The 20,513-nt window shown below is 53.0% G+C and overlaps 1 protein-coding gene across 50 annotated transcripts in view; it reads right to left on the bottom strand.

Annotated features, from left to right (window-relative positions):
• Positions 1-20,513, bottom strand: part of SUN1 (Sad1 and UNC84 domain containing 1) — a 55,115-nt gene that overhangs the window by 8,817 nt on the left and 25,785 nt on the right. For 7 of the 50 annotated variants that reach the window (XM_023655065.2, XM_023655061.2, XM_014729827.3 and 4 more), the window contains 16 exons: positions 20,163-20,347; positions 18,959-18,985; positions 18,682-18,849; positions 12,855-13,052; positions 12,247-12,330; positions 11,890-12,000; positions 10,325-10,423; positions 9,716-9,809; positions 9,000-9,058; positions 8,711-8,856; positions 8,008-8,247; positions 5,242-5,328; positions 3,895-3,938; positions 2,567-2,702; positions 818-1,072; positions 142-226 (listed from right to left, as the gene is read on the bottom strand). In XM_023655065.2, coding sequence (XP_023510833.2) covers positions 142-226; positions 818-1,072; positions 2,567-2,702; positions 3,895-3,938; positions 5,242-5,328; positions 8,008-8,247; positions 8,711-8,856; positions 9,000-9,058; positions 9,716-9,809; positions 10,325-10,423; positions 11,890-12,000; positions 12,247-12,330; positions 12,855-13,052; positions 18,682-18,849; positions 18,959-18,985; positions 20,163-20,347 — 2,018 coding nt within the window. The remainder of the gene's footprint in view (positions 1-141; positions 227-817; positions 1,073-2,566; positions 2,703-3,894; positions 3,939-5,241; positions 5,329-8,007; positions 8,248-8,710; positions 8,857-8,999; positions 9,059-9,715; positions 9,810-10,324; positions 10,424-11,889; positions 12,001-12,246; positions 12,331-12,854; positions 13,053-18,681; positions 18,850-18,958; positions 18,986-20,162; positions 20,348-20,513) is intronic. The other 43 variants (XM_070231331.1, XM_070231314.1, XM_070231318.1 and 40 more) reach the window with 11 other exon arrangements.

Raw genomic sequence — 20,513 nt, 5'->3', positions numbered from 1 at the left:
CCCGATGGGACTCCAGCGACGCGCCCGGAACAGCGCTCGCTGACTTTTACAAGTTCTCTCGAGCTTCCTACTGCTGTGGGGGAGGCGGGTAACCGCTTCGCCAGCGGACACGTGCTGCGGCAATCAGCAGTCTCCACTCACCGCCAGACTCCAGGGCGAAGTCCACCATGCCGGTCTTGTCCTGAGAATACAGCTTCAGAGCGTTGTCGACGATGGCGCGCGCTTGCTGGCGGGGCGGGCGCAGCAGGGGAGAGCCAGACACCAAAAAGGGGAGGCAAGACGTGTGAGTTAATGACGGACGTGAGGGCCGTATTTCTACTCACCACACACTTCCAGTTAACTGTACTTGTGGGTGACAGTGTGGGGGTGCTTCAAGCAACTCCAGCTTCAGTCCTGCACCCGACTGCGGGGCCATCGGGGGAGATGGGGCTGTTGGCCTTCCCACCCAGGCGCAGTCACACCCATCTCAGAACCAGAAAACCCCCTGGAGGCCACAAAATGTGGAGGGGGCAAGGACTGGAGTCGGGAGCTGTGGCTGGTCCTGCATGACCAGGAAACGCTTGTGTCATTTCAGAGGGCACGTGGCCACCCAGGTTGAGGGGATCTTTGGGACACAATGACCAACGCAGGAGAAAGCGCCCCAAGCAGCAGCTTCACAACAGCAGCAGGAGCTGAAGCTCACTGAGCAGGGGCTTGTCCGCACCGCCCGCTGCGTGGAAGTGCATCCTGAGCCCACTCTCAGGACCAGACACCAGAAGTGGCCAGACCATCAGCTCATCACGACGTAGCTTTCAAACATTGCTCATTATCGACTTACCGCTTCCGTTATCCCCGAAATTCCGGCCTCGTTCACAGCAGATACCACGGTTTCAGAAGTCGGCATCTGTTTTGTCACAGAGATGTGGTGGGTAATGTTCTTCAGGATCTGCAGCTCCAAATCTCGTAACAAAACCTGCACGTCATCCTTGCTCACAAACTGAGAAGAAAATTTCTGCAGCAGCCACTCAAGGGAGGCATCTTGCTCGTCACCAGAAAACATGAGCTTGAGGGTTTCTCTGACTCGAGCATCAACCTAGTAGAACGATTAGTAACTGTCAGTGAATCCACTGTTTTAACTAAGTCCATGCACCTCTCCGCTTCTGTCACCTTAGCTATCTGGGAGGGTCACACAGCTTCTCAGCATCCACAGCATAGCGGGCCGGCCCCGTGGCTGAGTGGTTAAGTTCATGCACACTGCTTTGGCAGCCCAGGGTTTCATCGGTTCAGATCCTGGGCATGGACATGGCACCGCTCATCAAGCCATGCTGGGGTGGCATCCCACATACCACAACTAGAAGGACCCACAACTGAAATATATATACAACTATGTACTAGGGTGCTTTGAGGAGAAAAAGTAAAAATAAAATCTTCAAAAAAAAAATCCACAACGTAAATGCAACAAATTTTTCCCTTCAGAACCCCTCCAAAACTGCTGACCAGAGAAAAGCACGGCATGAAAGAAATGTGCACCCAACCCAGGGAGCAGAGCAGCTCCGGCCAGCTGTCGGCCTGCGTGTGCCCTCGGCAAGCACTGATGCAGCCCCCGGGGCTGGGGGCAGACACGGGAGCCCCGTGAACCGGTAAGGAAACAGTCACGTCAATGGCTGAAAATGGAACTGTGTGTTTGCTGGAAATGCCACGTGCCCTGTGACCACACACCACGATGAGGTAGGCGGCTTTCTCTGCCTCCTCCTTGAAGCACAGCTCTGGGTGATGCCTGTGGATCTGGCAGTCACTAAGCAGCTCTGTGAAAGCTCCACAGTGCGGGCACACCACCGTCCGGCCGACCACGCCCCTCATCAGGGACACTGCCCGCCCCAGCCCACGGCCCCTCCAGCCTGCCTTCACAGCATGCAGCACCCGTGCTCGTGTCCGTTTCCCATTTTCACGCAGCTGTAAATGTCCAGATCTCCTCTTTTGTGCAAGGACACGTGGGCCTGCAGCGATGTCCGTGACCTGTCAGGGCACGAAGGAACGCCGCGGAGGGCGGCACGCATCTCCTTTGGTGAAAGAACAGGAGGCCATGCCGATGCGTGCTGGCGCGTGGCCGTGCGCACAGACCCCAAGCACGGGAAGACACCCAGCTGGGTGCCACCATGTTACTGAAATGGGGGGAACCTGAGGACAGTGGGATTTTTTTTTTTTTTTTAGGAAGATTAGCCCTGAGCTAACTACTGCTAATCCTCCTCTTTTTTTGTTGAGGAAGACTGGCCCTGAGCTAACATCCATGCCCATCTTCCTTTACTTTGTATGTGGGACACCTACCACAGCATGGCTTGCCAAGCGGTGCCATGTCCACACCCGGGATCCGAACCGGCGAACCCTGGACTGTTGAGAAGCGGAACGTGCGCACTTAACCGCTGCACCACCGGGCCGGCCCCAAGAGTGGCATTTTTAATTATTTTATTTTAAATGTGTAAAAACTTTAAATACAGTAAAATAAAATTTTTAAAGGAAGTTGAAATTAAACAACTTAATAAATATAAGACACTCTGGAATAAGACGACGTGACGCCGAGGAGACTCACTTGCTCATGGACTGAGTCTGCGCTCTCACAGGGGGCCTTCAGACGCTGCCAGTCCGACAGCTCCGCCTGCAGGTGGCCCAGCTCCAGCTCCAGGTGCTCCACCACGGAAAGCAGGCGCCGCCCCTCGTCCGCGCCACTGGAAACCAACATGAGGGGACGTGAGTCACCCAGCAAGTGCGATCAGTAAACACGCAGGAAAAACCGACCCCATCCCCAGGCCAGTGAGCGCCGTGAACGCACCGACTTGTCCCACTTGACGTGGAAGCATGGCACCGGCTTCAACCGAAACCCCGAGAGTGTCCACGTCAGCACGGGACGCGCGTGCACAGACACGAGCCCTGCATGGCAGGACCACAGCAGAACCGCCCGGGGGCTCCAGTGCTAAGCGCAGGAGCTCTCAGAACTAGGCAACGCTGGGAACTGCATCTAGCCCTTAAACTACAGTCTGCGACTGAGACAACATTCACCAACAATCATCATAAAGCTGAATGTGAACTTTTCACACTGAGGGCAGGGATAACTGAACTAAGGGTGTAAGCCTTCCGAGTTTGCTTTAACAATTCCATTTTTATGTGGGAACTGTACATTATAACATAGAACTCTGTGATATGACATTTACCCTGGCTCATTTGCAGGTGCAGCTGTTGAGACGCTAACAATTCACCTTAGAAAAGTACACTCTAGGGGCCCGCCTGTTGGCTCAGTGGTTAAGTTGTTGCACTTGCTTTGGCGGCCCGGGGTTCACCAGTTCGGATCCCAGGTGCGGACATGGCACCACTTGGCAAAAGCCATGCTGTGGTAGGCATACGTCCCACATAGAAAGTGGAGGGAGATGGGCACGGATGTCAGCTCAGGGCCAGCCTTCCTCTCCATGGGGAGATGCCAGTGGAAGGTGGGCGGAGGACGGAAGGCAGGGTCCTGCCCACTCGAAAGGCTGCTGGGGCAGGACAAGGCCTGAGCTTTGATGCCAACGCTGCCAGCAGAGGTCTGGGCACAGAAGTCCACTGACACCGTGACGCGAGCTCTCCCATGGGCCCCGGCCCATCTGCGCCCCAAGGGTGGCCCTCCAAGCACACCCAGGGAGGGAGTCTCTCCAGTCCAACGAGGGGGGCAGCACTGCCGTGTGGAGAGAAGTGGCTACTAACAAGCCCTCAGACCCCACTCTGTCCTCAGGTGGCTCCAAAGGGTCCCCAGAGAGACACGCAACTGGGAATGTTTCTAGCCAGAGCCCTCACTCCAGGTGCAAACAGCATCCCCTCGCTAACGACCATCACAGCCCCCCGCGACAGAGACAGGAGGCCAAGGAGCAGTGAATTTGAAACCATTACCTCATTGTTCTCTGCTTGGTCTGCTCCAATTCCCTCTGGATGGCCTAAAAAGTATGAGAAACAACCTGTTTAAACACAAGTTACGTACTAGCTTTTCATAAAATTATGCTCTTAAAACATACGTATATAGAGAACTACACATATTTATCTGGGATTCTTTTCCCTTGACTCAAAGTCCAGACCTGCCTCTGGCTGGCTGGTGAGGGGTGTTTATCTTATCTTTCACAGTAAACTTGTAAAGGACACACAATGGGTATTCAGAGAGGGCACCAAGCGCACAGTACAGCTTGACGGATCTTCAAAATCAAGCAGGTCCTGTAACCAGCACTCAGGCCAGCAGCAGAATGGTGCCACCACCTCTGGGAAGCAGTTTTTTAAGTGTAGAAGGACAAGGAAAAGGAAATACGAATTTACACAAGAAGATATGATTATTACATGGTCTGTCTGAAGATGCAGGCGCCGACAACACCAAATCAAATACCGCGTCTGCTCAAACGACCGCTAACACGAGGGCTAGGCCTCCCCAGCGCCCCACGAGACCACACCAGCACCCCGTGAATGGACGCTGTATTCCTAGCAAGAGGCCAGCGTCTGCTTCGGGCCTCTCCTCTTCCCCTCGGGACCATGGAAACATGTGATCGACTAACCAACTGAACTCGCCCGACGCTGACAGGTCAGAACTGGCAGCTGTCCCGAGGCCTCCAAGGCTCGTGCACTTCTAACCCTGAGGTCAGTCAACAAACATGCCACTTCCTCCTATGCCCTGCCCGGCGTTAAGCATTCACGAGGCAGGGAACCTGACCCCAGCACTCCACACTCTCTAGGGTCTAGATCAGCACAAACATCCTGGCCTCCTTCTCTGCCTTTACCAACACTGATGCTAACACACTTTCCTACCAGAACATTAATTTTGTCTGTCGAAAGGTTCCGGTCCTTCATTCTCCCTCTAAACACAATGTCACTTTGGTGGAGGCTGCGTGACACTGAGAAGAAACAGGGACTCTGGAGCCGGGAACAGCTGGGTCTGAGGCCAGGGCCGCCTGCAGACTGGGGAGCCCGCCTCGCTCTCACAGCCCCGCTCTGTCCCCTGGCTGCACCTGGGCCCAGGCCTCCCCCTCCGAACCGGCAAGCCGGACACACTGAGGAAACATTAAAGCAATAAAATGGAACCACCAGGACAAAAAGGAAAGAGTCCGAAGTATTTTTTTCAGTTTTATAAAGGACGGCAGCAAGCACCCTAAAAGCTGCCCTTTAAAGGCTGAGCGTCGTGCAAACACTGAGCGCAGTGGACTTGCCTTTTGAGGGAACTGCTTTGCTGAGGCTACAACTAAAAGGTGAGAATGATACCTCAGATCGCTCTGTCATCCTTCCAAGAATCTCTTCCAAGTTTGAGATGCGCAGTTCATGATCTTGGTGGAAGGTCATATAGTCAGTCTTGAAAAGAAAAATGGACGGACAAGTGGTAGAAAAAGTTAAGCAACAAATAAACAAAAACTTGGCAAGTTAGGCCGAGTTATTTCCACACAGAAGACCCCAAATTAGAGACTATGTGTTCACAATGTGGTAGAGCCTTCTGGAGGGAGTAACCCACTAGAAATGTCCTCATCTGCATGTCTGTTTTCACAGATCTTAAGCCTGTGCTAAAACGCACAAACAGCTTTCCTACTTAACATGAGAATGTTAACTAAGAAGTCCTGTAATTACCAGAAAACACTCTGTAGGAAGGAAATCAACTACTGCTCACTCAACAAACACTCCTGAGGCACCGCGTGCATTCAGTGATTTCGGTAGACAGCTACCGACAGAGACATGCACTCGCCCTCCAGCAACTGCATGGTCACACACGGTGTGCGACAGACACAGCGCTTAGGAACACGCCGCTCAGAACTTTTCCCCACAACACTTGACGACCCCCTCAGGGCACTGAGGCACTTTATTAAGGAGCTAAGCAGGCGGGCTCCTCCAACAGCTGGCAGGGGCAGCATCGACAGAGCATCAAATGAGGGGGAACCGAGGTTTTCTATGTAAGCCAACTGCTGGAAAAGAGAGTTTGTTCAACACGTTCCCACCAATTCGCAGAAGGTAAAACCACTGTAGGCTTATCAGACATGCTCCCTGGGAAGGCCTAGAAAAATGAGTGCCCGTCACACGGTCAGAGGCCACAGGCAGGGAGAGCCATGCAGACGGGCCTGTGCACCCCAGCAGCCGACACCCATGTCAGAAGACGAGGGCAGCCAACGTGCTTCTCACAGGCAGTCTCCTCTGTCAGTTTATACCCCATCTCATCCAAGATAGAACCTCCGTGACTTACAAAACTTCACATAAAAATAATACGCACTGGAGCAGGAGGATGAAGGTCATGTTGAACCCAGGGCACTTAGACGGTGAAAGGCGAGCCACTCAGCTCAGCCGTGCCGCCCTCACCACCACATCCTCCGTCTCTCACTGCGCAGCCCAGCAGAACCTGCGCCACGACGCACAGCACAGCAGCCCCCAGCCCCACGTGCGACTGAGCACTGGAAACGTGGCGGGTGCAAGTGAGAAGCTAAAGTTCATTCAGTTTAAATTAACTTAAAGTTACACAGCCATGTGCAACTAGCGGCACTCTCTACTGGACAGTGCGGATGTGGAAGACACACACAGGCCAGTAGCTCAAGGGAAAAGGTACCAGGTCACCAACTGTCAGGGAATCAGAACGTTCAACACTGGTATGTGGCTGCCTCGGAAGGAGTCTGGATTCTGCCCGCACCGGGATGACCTCAGGACCATACCTGTACACAGGGAAACACTGGAGGACACCTAAGAAGAACGGGCAGACCTCGCTAACCCAACTCAGAACCTCATTTTAAAATGAGTCCAGGCTGCATAAAATTTAGTTTACAGAACACTAGATAAACTGACTCGGTTTTTTGAACAACGGTCACCTGCTCTTTACAAGGAGGGCAAATAACCCATGACTAGGTTGCCAGCTCACCCCTCCCTTTCTGCTGTCTCAGGATTCCTCGCCGTATCAGCCTGTGTGGCTGAGGCCACCTCAGGCCTCCTCAGGAAGAAATGCTCCCTAAGACCACAAGCCTGACACCTCCAGCTGTTTCAGTTTTTTCAAACCAGCATCTGCCTTTGAGGCGGACTGGCACCAACCCTTCCCGCTGTTTCGCAGCGTCTGCAAAGTTCAGATGTGTCCTTTCGTGCCCCTGTCTGTCTACGAGCTGTTAAATGGCCAACAGGAACAGAACAAACATAACTGTCAACTGGATCTTAGTGAAATCGTGTCAATCTTATGGCTGAGAAATGGACCAAAAGCAACACTTGAGGAGCCGGTGCAGGACCGTGAGCAGACGGACAACGCACACACTGCCCGCAGACTGCCGGGACCCCAGGAGGGAGGGAGTCAAGGGTCCCTCCCCGACCACGGCAAGACAGCCGGGTGGGCGGCGGGCTCTCTGCTGAGACAAGACATCAGGGGGAAGCATGCTGTAGAGGGGAATATAGAATTTTAAAGGCTTCAATCCAAAGTATCTAAATTGAATCATTGAAATTGAACTTAAGAAAATAAACCTCAGTTTTGAGGAAAGAAGACTGACAATGCTCTCCTTGAGAATACCAAACATACGACATTTACACACAGGCTGTGGATCCACATGGAACAGCTGCTACTCACAACTACGCCAGAATCTTGAGACATTTTAGACCACAGATAGGAACTTTTCGAATTCGTGTTGATAGGAAACACAAATCAAATCACTGTGGACAGCGCCAGCGAAGTTTCAGAGAATTATATCCAATCCACTCGCAAACTGAAAGGCAGGCTATGGACAGCTCCCAGAACAGGACACAGAGGGTCCTGCTCCTCCCGCTGCGGCCCGACCCCACACGGGCTATGACCCAGAGCATCCCTGCCCACCTGCCCCACACCCACGGTGCGCTCCCAGCCCGAAGGCGGCCTCCACTCCGCTGGGGTCAAGGCACCGCAGCCCCCGGTCGCTGACAGGCGCCAGGAAACCACACCGCCCCGGGGCCTGCTGCCCCGACAGCCAGCAAGTGCGACCCTGCTCACGGCAGCGCCCCCCCAGTCCTTCGTCCCGCAAGAGGAAAAGAGCTTCTGGGCATTACCGCAGAGCCCGAGGGCACGTCGGCCCGGACCTCCTTTAAACGCTGCTCCACCACACGCTTCACCAGGGGCAGCACCCCTTCACTCCCGGCGTCCATCTGGTGCACCTGCGCTTGGAGTTCCTGAATCAAAACTGTCAGCTCTCTGAGCTTCTGGTCGTGGCTGTGACACTGTCCAGACAGAAAGGTCATCTGCCTCTCGACCTCGCTCATCTGAAGCCGGGGAAAAGCCTCGTCACCAGCCTGCAACAGTCAGAGGACGCACCAGTGACAACGCAGATGAGAAACTAAACCCGGCGTCAGACCACCTCAAGTACAGGACGATCAAAACGACACAGCCTAACGGCAAGCTGGCACCCCAAGGCCACAAACGTGCCGGAGGGACACACAGCGACGCGCGCCGTGGGCGAGCCTCCCCAGGGGCAGACCACAGGCAGCTTTATTTTCATCTTTATACTTTCTGTATTTCCCAAAGTAATAAATACTATTTTTTTAATTAAAATTAAGTAAATAGTGAGGTTACTTTAAATACGCATTAAACTATTTCAGAACATTTAAGGAGCCATAAGACTTGCTTACTTGACATTCAAAAATGTTTTCTAACCCAGGGTGCCCAACTGAACCACCCCGATCAGGAGGAGTGTGACCACGTCCCCCACAGGATAGACTCGCGGACCAGGCCAGGGGCATCTGATGGCTCGCTCACCTCCGGAGGCCGGGCAGGGGGAGGGGCAGCGGGCGTGAGTGTGTTCCTGGGCTCACTCGGCCTCTGCGCTCCGTACATGTGTGTCCAGTTTAACAGCGGCAGGAATGAGCGGAAATCGCCCTGGCCCCACAACGAAAGCCCTGCACCTGAGGGAGAGGACGCACAACCATACACAGGTGCACACACTGCTGTCCAGACCCGCATCTAAATACGCAACTCTGTCACCAACTTACATATGTGCACGTGTGCATGTTAATCATCTGAGGTAAGTCGGTCAAACTCTACTTACCCAGCAAAAGTAACAGCGGGATGACCAAGATTAAAAATTTGCAAATATTTCGAAGGCACCTAGAAATAAAAAGAAAAACATTTAAGTTGGAAAAAGTCAAAGGCAAGGTTCACCATTCTACGTCACCTGTCTAGACAATCTATGCAAACACCCCCACGCACACGTCGAAACTGAAGTGCACCGTGTTAGCAATGCCGCCAGTGTCCTCTACAAGGTGCATGTCCACCTGCAGGAGGGCCGGCCTCTAACATGGTCCAGCCCACGTCACAATCAAACTCGTCGCTAACTATCGATCTGCGAGGCGCCGTGCTGGGGGTCCCAGGGGAGCGAAAAAGCCCCGGGTCACTAGCCCCTTGGCCGTGGCCCACTGATGCGCCCAGGCCGTGGGAGCTGCGCTGAGTGGGGCCTGGCGTCTGGCTGCAGGCCTGGCCACACCCTTCCCAGCGGTGTCACCTTTGACAGCTGCTAACCTCTGCACACTGCTGTTTTCTTTAAGAAGGACACCCGCCTTTCCTTTGTCACAGGAGTGGTTTGAAAAATTAAAGCACTTTGTAAAATACAGTGATACATAAATGCAAAACATTAATAAACCAAACTACAAAAACTATGTAAATACAAGCTGAATCATTATAAAACAATAAATCAAATGATATCTTGCAATTAGCATAAAATCAGTTCTTTAAAATACCAAGCTGGCGTGGAATCAGCTTCCTTACCTTGTAAGAAGAAACACATTCAGCCAAGAAATCAGAGTGACAAGCTGGTACCAGCCAATCCCGAGCCACCAGAGCACCCCAGAGGCCGCCTTCCCTACGAGAGAGCACAGCAGCAGCTCGGGGAGCGTCCTCAGGGAACCGAGCTTCCACGCGGACCGTCTGTGAAAGCCAGGCCAGCACACAGGACATTTGCTAACAGACACTGTCAGAGCGGGCTGCGGTGAAGTTGGGGATGGAGCATACTAGCTGATGCCAGCCAGCACAGAAGGAAGATCCACACGCTCGAACACAGGAGCGTCAGCCACAAAGCAACGTGCAGTGCTGACAAACACACGACACAAAGGAGGAAGCACCGATCCACGCGTTCTCGACTGCAGGAGGACCAGGAACAGGCTCACACGGAGCCCGACGCTGAGACGCACAGACTCATGCGACCACAAGCAGAGACGCTAGCATTTCTAAGGAAGAAGAAGGAAACATGCCACATCAAGACTGAAGCTTGTAAACCTAAAATTCAATTTCTATTTGGTCAGGTAAGCCATTTATTGCGGGTGCCTGACTGCCAAAAGCCTCGGAGAGAATGCCAACACAGAAACCCAAAATAACCACCTGGAGCAACCACGGCCAGCCAGACGACGGACAGCACCGCCTTCAACACCAACCAGCCCGCAGCGCCGATCCTCCGCAGCGTCTGCATCAAGAGGCGGCCTGTGACAGACAAGACGTGTGCGGGAGGGGCACACGCACGCGCCCCAGAAAACCAGCTCGCCATGGCCGCACACAACCACAAACCCTTCCAGTATGCATTTTACCAAATGCTCTATCACTAAGTTTCTTCTCAAGAAAAAAATAAACCATTTTAGGTCCAAGCAGGAAACTGAAATTAACTATGAAAACCCTGCCGTACGTCTCAGTAGTTCTCACTCACTCCTGCCTGCAGATACCTAACAGGGCAAGTGCAGACATCCCTCAGAAGATCCACGGGCGTGGCCAGCAGCCCCCCTGTATGTGCCCGCAGCTGGTGCTAACAGGATTTACACTGGACGACAACGCAAGACCCCAAAGCAAGCAAAATCCCACCGACACCAGCAGTTAGCACGCTCCAGGTGAGATGAGGAGGACTCAAGGACCAGCGTGAAAATCATTCTACAGGCTACATTTTCCAGTGAAAAAGTACTTAGAATTATAAATGGTAGTACCACTGGATGACAGGAAAACACAACAGACTTTACGTCAAATGTCACATATTATAAAAAAGACAGAAAACTGCTTATAAAATCAATTTTGTTTCATTTTTTTAAGAGTAACTGCTGAAAGCTAGATGCTCATGTTAGCATTTGCGTGTTGACTCCTAAAACTACTAAGTAATTCCCACATGGCTGATACACAAAGAAATACTGTTGGGGCCAGCCCCGTGGCCGAGTGGTTAAGTTCGCACTCTCTGCTTTGGCGGCCAGGGTTTCACTGGTTCAGATCCTGGGCGCCGACATGGCACCACTCATCAAGCCATGCTGAGGTGGTGTCCCACAGAAGGACCCACAGCTAAAAATACACAACTATGTACCAAGGGGCTTTGGGGAGAAGTAGAAGGAAAAAAAGAAAAAAAAAGATTGACACCAGATGTTAGCTCAGGGCCAATCTTCCTCACCAAAAAAAAAGAAAGAAAGAAATCTGTTGCTTTATGTTATTAATTGGCAGTTAAGAGACGATTATTTTTGAAGCTCAACTTTAAAAAAAAAGCTGCCTAATAAAGGTGCTCCTTTACCAAGAAACGTACAGGTATAAACTGGAAAACACCTAATTTTTTATGTAAACTTCCTTGTCACAAAGGTTTAGGATACAGACATTGGTCACTAGAGTAAACCTGTATTTCGCATCTGCAGGACCCAGGGGTGGGCAGCTGCTCATTAAGGTAATTCTCCAACGCGGGAGGGTAACTAGTCTTTTCTAAACCTTTCACTCCACCTCAAATAAGCTACTTTTCATACATTTAATTTACACTGAATACATTTCAAAGAAGCTTTTCAAGAAACGTATTCTCCGTATTTTAAACCAAAGTTGGAAGTGCTCCTGTCGGTTGCATTCTAGAGTCCCGAATGCAAACACATGAGGACAGTGGGCCTTTGTAGGAACATGATCACAACAGAACAGGACGGAAAGGAGTGAGAGACGACCTGCGTGAGCCAAGCCGCGCCCAGCGGGCCCCGCCGCCCCTCCTGGCCTCGAGGACGGCGAGTGGACGGCTGCATGCGTGTCAGGGCGCTTCTGCCCCTTAGAGTCGTCGCCTGCGGGGTGGTGACAAGCAGTTAACGGGACAGATGAATATGCAGACCTTGTCCATCTGAACTGCGCACAACAATGGCAGTTTGAAAAAATTAGGAAACACAATTATGCAAAACACCCACAACAAACCCAAAGCAAATTCGATGCAGTGGTTACGAGATTCCACCACCAGGGGTTTAAGCCACGGCCGACCAGCCCGCCACATGCCGCCGGAGCACGCACTTCCCGTGTCCAAGCAGCGTACTTACACAGCGACTCCCCGTGCACACCGAGGCGGCCATCCTCTCTGAAGAGCTCCGTCACATTCACTCTCCCACAGTAGCTGGAATGAGCTGCAACACACGCAAAAGAGGCTCAGAAGACGCATGGACGCAGGGCTCAGACGCTCCCCAGGCCCCAGCGCGCCACGCAGTCAGAACAGCCACCTGCAGCTTCAGGACAGCTGCCGGCGCGGACAGGCAGGGAGCACAGGCGAAAGGGCTGAGGCGAGAGGAGACTGCCAGGTCCCACCCGCCTAGATAACGCAGACGGGCCTGCTTAAAACGCTCTTCAAACACCATTCTAAACTCCATTCAAAGAAGTTTTTTGCTTTTAATAAGAATCAAAAGAATCTATTAACTTTTTATTTTAAAAGTAACTTGGAAAATGTTTAAATGTTGATCAACTTTCAGAACAGTGAATTCATTGGGAACACAGTGGGACTTTCACAAGCTGCCTTTCAGAGAGAACCCAGGAAGCACCGCAAGACAGAGGCGGGAGAGAGGAGACCGCCAGAGGCCCATGCGCGAAAGGAGCGCTTTCTCCACCTCGAAAGCAGTATTTGGTGGAAAAAAGAGGAAAAAAATTATTTAAATACCTGTTGATTCACGGCTTTTTGACTTATAGCTTTCTGATTCACGATCTTTTGATTCATAACTTTTCAATTTGTAATTTTCTGATTCATAATTGAGCTTCATTAAAACCACTTGAAAAAGTTGAACTAAGAATGATGAAAAAGATGACGAAGTGTACTTGGCCAGCCACCAAATCCTATCCACGCAGAAAGATGCACCGCCTATTAAGAAACCGTGAACACAGTTACTTCTTCCCACAAAGCCCACACTGACCCCCCTGAGAAGCCAGGGCGCCAGTCACTCATTTCAGGCCCAGCAGAACCGACTTTTCAGATGGACACCAGAGACAACAGCCTGGGACGAGCCCTAGTGACAGACGGCCCTCCGCCTAGAGCGACACGCACACCTGACGGCAGAGCCGCAGAGCAGACGTGGGGAGAGCCGTGAGCACGAGGCCCCACAGGACACCTGCTCTGAGGCCACTCACCCCAGCGCTGCTGATCCTCACGCTGCACGACTCAGGGCCTGCCAAGGAGCCATCCCCCCGACCTCCCGCCCACACGGTCGCCTTACGACCTGCCCAGAGAAGGGCCATCAGGCGAGGGCCGCGGCCCCTCAAGGTGTCTGCTGCGGCCTTCGCAACGGGACAACAGAAACGACCCACACGAGCGTGCGGAGGGATCGCCTCAATTGCCGGCCGCACCAACCCGGGCCGCCCTCTGCTGCTTCCCACCAGCGCCTGGAGCTTCACACACAGTGAGGCCCAGATGCTTCTTTCTGTTCACCTAAAACGTGTAGGTGACATTTTACAAGTCATAGCTGCGGGAAGTTTGTTTCTTGAAAAAAACATTTCTTCACTGAGCAGCAGATGAAGGCAGCTTGTTTCTACATGCCGGGTTCCAACAGGATCACCGGAGACAAGGGGTCATCCACCCTGGTTTGCCCCGAAGGGCTTCCAAGACTCGGCTTGTCCACTTCCTCCTCCAGCTTGGCGCGGCCTCCATGAGTTCAGAAGCATGGCAGGGGCCGGCTGGAAGTGGCGGCGTCTGAGTTGGAGTGATTTTAAAGAAATAAAATTTGAGATTTCTTTTTTCCCAAATAGCTTGAGTAGAGGGAGGCTATTTGAGAACTGGAACCCCATACCAAAAACCATAAAGCCGGGGCTCTTATCCCCTGGGATCCATGCCAACTTACTTTGCACTCTCCTCACACTCCTCTTTGTTTCACACTGCCGTGTAAACTCGGTGTAGGTCTTAGTGCCGTGAGTCGATCTGACCCCCAGCGCCCCTGTGCACAGCAGAGCGAAACCCCGCCCCATCTTTCTGCACCATCCTCTCACCTTCCAGTGCATGAAAACAGGGTTTTCAGGGCCAATTTTTTCAGAAGTGGGTGGCCAGGTCCTTCTTCCTAGTCTGTCTAGTCTGGAAGCTCTGTTGAAACCTGTCCACCACGGGTGACCCTGCTGGTATCTGAAACAACGGTGGCACGGCTTTCGGCTTCACAGCTGCCACGGTATGACAACCGACAGACAGACGGGTAGTGTGGTTCCCTGACCAGGAAATGAACCCAGGCCACGGTGGTGAGAGCACCAAATCTTAACTACCAGACCACCAGGGCTGGCTAAACTTTATATAGAGGTTGTTAAAAAAAGAAAAAAATTGATTAAGAAGTAATGCATGGGAAGTCTCACTGATCATCAAAGACACCAAAATTTCATTTTCATCCACCAAATTGGCAAAATTTTATCATAACGAAAATATGAAGAATCAGCAAGAGTATAAAAACGGGGACGCTCACACTGCCAAGAGGGGAGCGGCCTGCGCCAGTCTTCCACGATGTCAGCCGGGAAAATCTGTTTAACTGAAATTGCACGCGATCTTTTCTTCAGCAGAGATTATTCAGAAGCTGCTGGTGGCACAGCTGTTACATGTGTTTTAAGCGCTAATTACAGTCTTTTCAGGAGTGTGGCCTGTCAGAGCTGCTCCCCCTAAAGCTAACCGCTGATCTTGCAGCTGCTCAGCTCAGAGACTGCGCTCGTGCAGCTGAGCGCCACAGCAGGGTCTATGCAGTCAGCTTCCGCCTTGGCTGCTCACTGGGTGGGTAACAGAAATTCTCCTGTACAGACTGGTCGGCTGCCCCAATCCCAAAGCTGCTTGTCTCCACAGGCAGCAGGCGTTAAGTCCTTGCTTCTCTCAAGACGCAGGCTGGCCCAACAGCAGATCCTGCTCTCAGGCACCGGACCCGGGCGGTCTTCCAAGGAGGGACGCACTTGCTCTGCGTAAATGGGCATCTCCTCCTTCAGGCGAGACAGAGCACGGAGTCTGCTTTCAGAGCGGGATTCCCTGGGTGCTTCTGTGCAACCCTGGAACGAGGTCAGCCCGAGGCCCAGGAGGTACTGCCCGGCAACAGGCCCGAGGGCACTCTGGGGTCCCCGCTGGGTGCCCACTTCCAGCACCCCGTGCTCCTTGAGGAGGACCCCACCTCAGAGAGAGTGGGATCCGGTCACCTGCACACACCTCATCAGCAGCCCGCCTTGTGGAGGACTGTTTGACGTCCCGAGGAAAAGACTCCAAGGCCTTCACAAGCCTTTTCCTGGGAGCTGAAGGCCATGTTTTATCAAGAGTGCACCGGACCTGAGCCTCAAAAGGCCCAGGACCCAGACACCACACGGCTCTGCGGGGGAGCCCCACCTCTGATGCACCCGCCGCACCCTGCTCTGTGCACCCAGAGCGCAGCCTGCATGTGGACACACACGGACAAGGCCCAGGACCCAGACACCACACAGCTCTGCGGGGGAGCCCACCTCTGACACACCTGCTGCACCCTGCTCTGTGCACCCAGAGCGTGGCCTGTGCATGGACACACATGGACCAGGAGACACAGCAAAAGAAATGCTGTTCTTAAAAGTCACACACAGAAAAGCTTGAACGTCCATCCAGACACTGGCGAAATAAATTTTGACACAACCATAAACGCAGTATTAGACAGGCATCAAAAGGAATGAAGTAGGAGTGGCCCGGTGGCGCAGTGGTTAAGTTTGTGCACTCCACTTTGGCAGCCCAGAGTTCGAGGGTTTGGATCCTGGGTGCAGACCTACATACTGCTCATCAAGCCACGCTGTGGCGGCGTCCCACACACAAAATAGAGGAAGACTGGCATGGATGTTAGCTCAGCAAGAAAGTTCCCCAAGCAAGAAAAAAGAGGAAGATTAGCAACAGATGTGAGTTCAGGGACACTCTTCCTCACCAAAAAAACTAAAGATATTAATCTCAACATATAAAATGGAAAAAGATGCAAAACCATACATATATATTCCGATAGCATTTAAGGAAAGACAAAACAGACCACCTATTTCCACAGGTGCACAAGCAATCCAGGCAACGGCTCACAACACTGCAGTCACCAAATGCCACTGAACGTACACTCAAAACAGTGAATGACTGACTTTACTGTTACACGTATTTTACCGCATTTATAAAATAAGAAAAATTCACACTCAACTCTTCCAGCCATGTCCCCTCTAGAAGGCAAGCCACATGGGGACAGGGGATGACGCAAGGGGACAGTTTTATCTGTTCTATTTAAAGATGTGACGCTGAGAATATAAGTAAAGACAGAAATAAAGAAAGAAAACGTGGGGCGTTAATGCTAGCTTGAGGAAAGTTTTATGTATTTCACGGGAATCTGGTTACATACAGCAATTTGTGCAGTATGATGTCAACTCTGTACCAGGGAGACCCTGCAAGGCTGGACCCCTCGCGCGTTTGGCATGTGTGGGACCTCTGGTGGGAAGTTATGGTGCTGGCCATGCGCTTCCTTGCCCATCTCTGTGATGTTCAAATGTCCTTTGATATACGTTTTAGTCAAATAATTACAAATATTTTTTAAGAGTAATAAATTAGTGTTGACCCTACAAACCACTGTTATAGACTAAAAGGCAAGAACAGAAGCCAAAAGCAAATAAAAATATAACTCGTTTTCTCCTCAAAAACAGTCAAGATCAATCTAAGCAGGAAAGTTCCATGAATTCCAGAAGCTACAGCACAACCACACCGGGCACCCCTCCATCTGAACAGGCCGACCGCCACGCGCTGTGGAGCAAAGCTGGCAGCTTCCTGCGCTACAGCAAGGACCGCGGGAGAGCAGCAGATGCCCAGACACTCAGCGATCTGCAAGCAGCCTGGCTACCGTCTGCGGAACGCGCTTCCCCCTAAGGACGATGCTGCGCTCAACCGAGCAACGGTATGCTTCAAACCCTGTTCCCGGCATCTCCGTGCACAGCACGAGTTGGGGCCGGCACGGAGCCTGGGCTCCGGGCCCCTGAACAGTGGCATCAGGAGGCCGCGCGGCATCTCGGGGAGAGCACCCTGCAGGCAAGATGCCTGGCCCAGGTCCAAGCCGCTCCTACTCACCAGCGCGTTTCTTAAGCTCGCTCAACCTCCACTGGCCGGCCTGCACAGTGGGGACAGCAGCGGTGCCACGGCTGCTGCGAGGTCAGAGAGGTTGCCATGCAGAGCGCTGGAGCACAGCGCATGCTCTGCCACACGGTCTCCACGGGGTCCTCACACGACGCAACCCAGAAAGTGACAGAGGAAATCCTCACACGGGTTCTGCCACCTACTCTTCCCTTCTCTACCTTCCACTCTGCGGCGTTAATGCTAATGGTGCCAGGAACACCACAGCAGACAAAACCACACGCAGCAGCCAAGGGTAAGATACTACAACGAGACAACTCAGTCCTCGCACCATCCTCCCTCGTGCCAACACGGCTGTTTGAAACAATGAGCTGAGTGGACACGCATGCTGCCCCGCGGTGCATTCACGTCCTACCCCACCCACCAGACCAAGAATGTCCCCAGCTCTGCAAGACTGACCAGCACGTGGCGCGCACAGACGAGGAGCCAACGGCTTGGACACGAGGCAACACAGTCTCAAGGCAAAGACTCCTCACGCCTCCATCTGGCAGGGGAGCAGCAACCACAGGGCAGGGGTAGCGTCCCGGAGCCAGTGGGGCCTCGGCACACGACAGAACCTGCAGGCCGTGCTCTCCTGGCCCAGCAGGGAGGCTCAGCCACCCCAGCAAAGACCAGAGCCCACGGCCGGCCCAGAGAGCGCCCTGCAGGCCTGCCTGGGGAGGGCGGCAGCCTGCCGTTCTCACAGGCGACGCCTCCGGAGCAACCCCAGGACCCATGTTCAAGCAAGTACTGCTCTGCCAGCTGGCGGGGCCATGGCCGCACCGTGGCACCCTTGGCAGTGACTGCTGCCGTCCCAAACAGAGCCGGCACTCGGCGCCCGCCGGAAGCTGCACACTCCCTCCCACCGACGCCCTCTGCAGCAGGAGCAAGGGCCCATCCTGGGCGCTTCCTCAGCACCCGAGCCCCAGGGCTGCTCTGCCGACACGGAGGCGCCCGGGCTCCACAAGGCTTTCACCCACACAGGCACTTCCTCCTGCTCACCCAGAGTTCAAACTGACAGGATTTCAGACACCCCAAGGTACAAAAATACTAACCACATAAAATGCAAGCTGAGCACAACCAGAGGCCGCACCACTAGGATACACGACTGTGTACTGGGGGCTTTTGGGAGGAGAAGAAGAAGAAGAAGAAGATTGGCAACAGATGTTAGCTCAGCGCCAATCTTCCAAAAAAAGACAAGACGTAAGCTGAAAGAGGATGAGGAGGAGCGAAATTGACTGTTGGTGAATTTCTTAAACTTTTAAAGGTAATTCTGAGTCCAAGTCTACGACAGAAACAGTGCAGACTCCGAGGCCCATCAAACCAGGTTTGTAGGAAGAACCGGAAACACGTGGACACGAGATCTCTCTCTCACTTTCAAAAGCACGAGCCTTACGTTTCTGGGTCCTGTCTCTCGAGTACACTCTTGAGGAGGTCCCGTGGGCCACAGGGAGCGTGGTGAGCGCGTCCTCGCGCCCGGAGAGCAGGCTGCAATCCCGGCAGGTGAAGCCATTGCTCCTGGCGGCCAGGTCGCCGTTGCCCTGGACGGCGGCTTCACTTCCACCTGGAGTGTTCAGAGGGGACGGAGGCGATTTGTCACAACCTGCATCACACACCTGACGGAAACTCCCATCTTGAAAAGTGCAGGGAAGAAAAGGGACTCCACTAGTTACCTTTAAGATCTCCATCATCGTCAAGACCTAAAAAACACACACACGTTTTTGCCGTTGAGTTCAAATTATTAAAACAGAACAAAACCCACAAAAAACGTAAAGCTTACAACGGTTAGTGAGTCAGCATTACAGCATTAGGCACGGTTTATTCCCTAAAACACCTAGAATTAAGGGAAATTTCTGCAGATGTGCACAGACACGGTCCTCTGATTCAAGGTGAAAGCAGATCTTTGGAGAAGGTGCAACGTCTACCTACGTGTGCACGTGCAGCCTGCCACGCAGCGAGACAGAGGGCACCGCAATGCGGGAGGAGCCTCCTCCGGCACTCCCCTCGGCAGGCAGGCACCTCCCCGCCAGCGCCCGTGCCTCTGGGAGCTCCCCTTGCTGGCTGGACAGAACAGCAACACCCCCTCCCAAGCTTCCCGAAATCAGCAGACAAATCTCTGGAACTAATCTGGATCTTACCATCTTCTCAAAGGGCCACCTCAGTGTCCACCAAGTGAACACAAGCAAGCAGCTGCGTCCTATTAAAGCTAGTGCTCCTGCGGCCGGCATGTCTTCAGGGGCAAGGACGGGGCCGTGCTGCTGCTGCCTGAACTCGAAGCAGCTCACAAGCCTCGTCGTCTCCTGCTGTCCGCTCTCCTGAACTGGGTGCCTTCCAAGGACTCAAAGACGCCATGTCCGCCTTGCTGCCTAGAGCTGTCTGCAACCTGAAATCCCACTGGGGAATTCTTGCAATGTCTTTGCTTAACCATCTTACAGAAGTAACGTATTTAGAGGGGCCAGCCCGGTGGCCTAATGGTTAAGTTCCGCGTGTTCCACCTCAGCAGCCCGGATTCAGTTCCCGGGCGTGGCCCTACACCACTCATCGGCTGCCATGTTGTGCTGGCTCACATACAAAATAGAGGAAGAGCGGCACAGCTGTCAGCTCAGGGCAAACCTTCCTCAACAACAAGAAGTAACGTACTTAGAGAAACAGAGTTCTCAGAGGACCACCGACCACAACAGGTGGGTCTGCCCTGGGGCACAGCCGGATGGGGAGCATTCGGAGCAGCTGCCCCCGCGTGTCCCGTTCGTGAGCCAAGAGGACGGCCTCCGCAGCACTGGGGCTCCCTCCACACACAAGTGGCAAGGGGACAACCTGGCCATGATCTCGCCCCTTCCCAGAACAGTCAGAGAAACAACCAAACTGTAGAAAACTCACCCCAGAAGTGGTCCACTTTGGTCTGCTCACGGATCAGAGACTCGTCCAGCACAGGAGGCTGGAGACAGGCCGCGCCCTGCAGACCACCAGAGCCTCTCCGGCCGACGGCCAAGGACATGGCCTTCCCCGAGGCGTGGTTCACACTAAACGCCAGCTTGCTTGCACTTCTGCGCTGTTTTGCTGTTCTGAAAAGAAAGGAATAAGGAACAAGTTTATAGACTTTTTCTAGTAAATACAAACTGATTACAATTCACCAACACAGAACTGTGGTTTGAGAATAAATATCCTATTTTTAAGGCAACATTTTCTTATGTCTTTTCTGGTGTAATGAAACATCTGTCAATCTGAAAA

The sequence above is a fragment of the Equus caballus genome, chromosome 13 (genome assembly GCF_041296265.1).
Source record: "Equus caballus isolate H_3958 breed thoroughbred chromosome 13, TB-T2T, whole genome shotgun sequence".
Lineage (NCBI taxonomy): Eukaryota > Metazoa > Chordata > Mammalia > Perissodactyla > Equidae > Equus > Equus caballus.
This window is presented reverse-complemented; position numbering and strand designations above follow the sequence as displayed.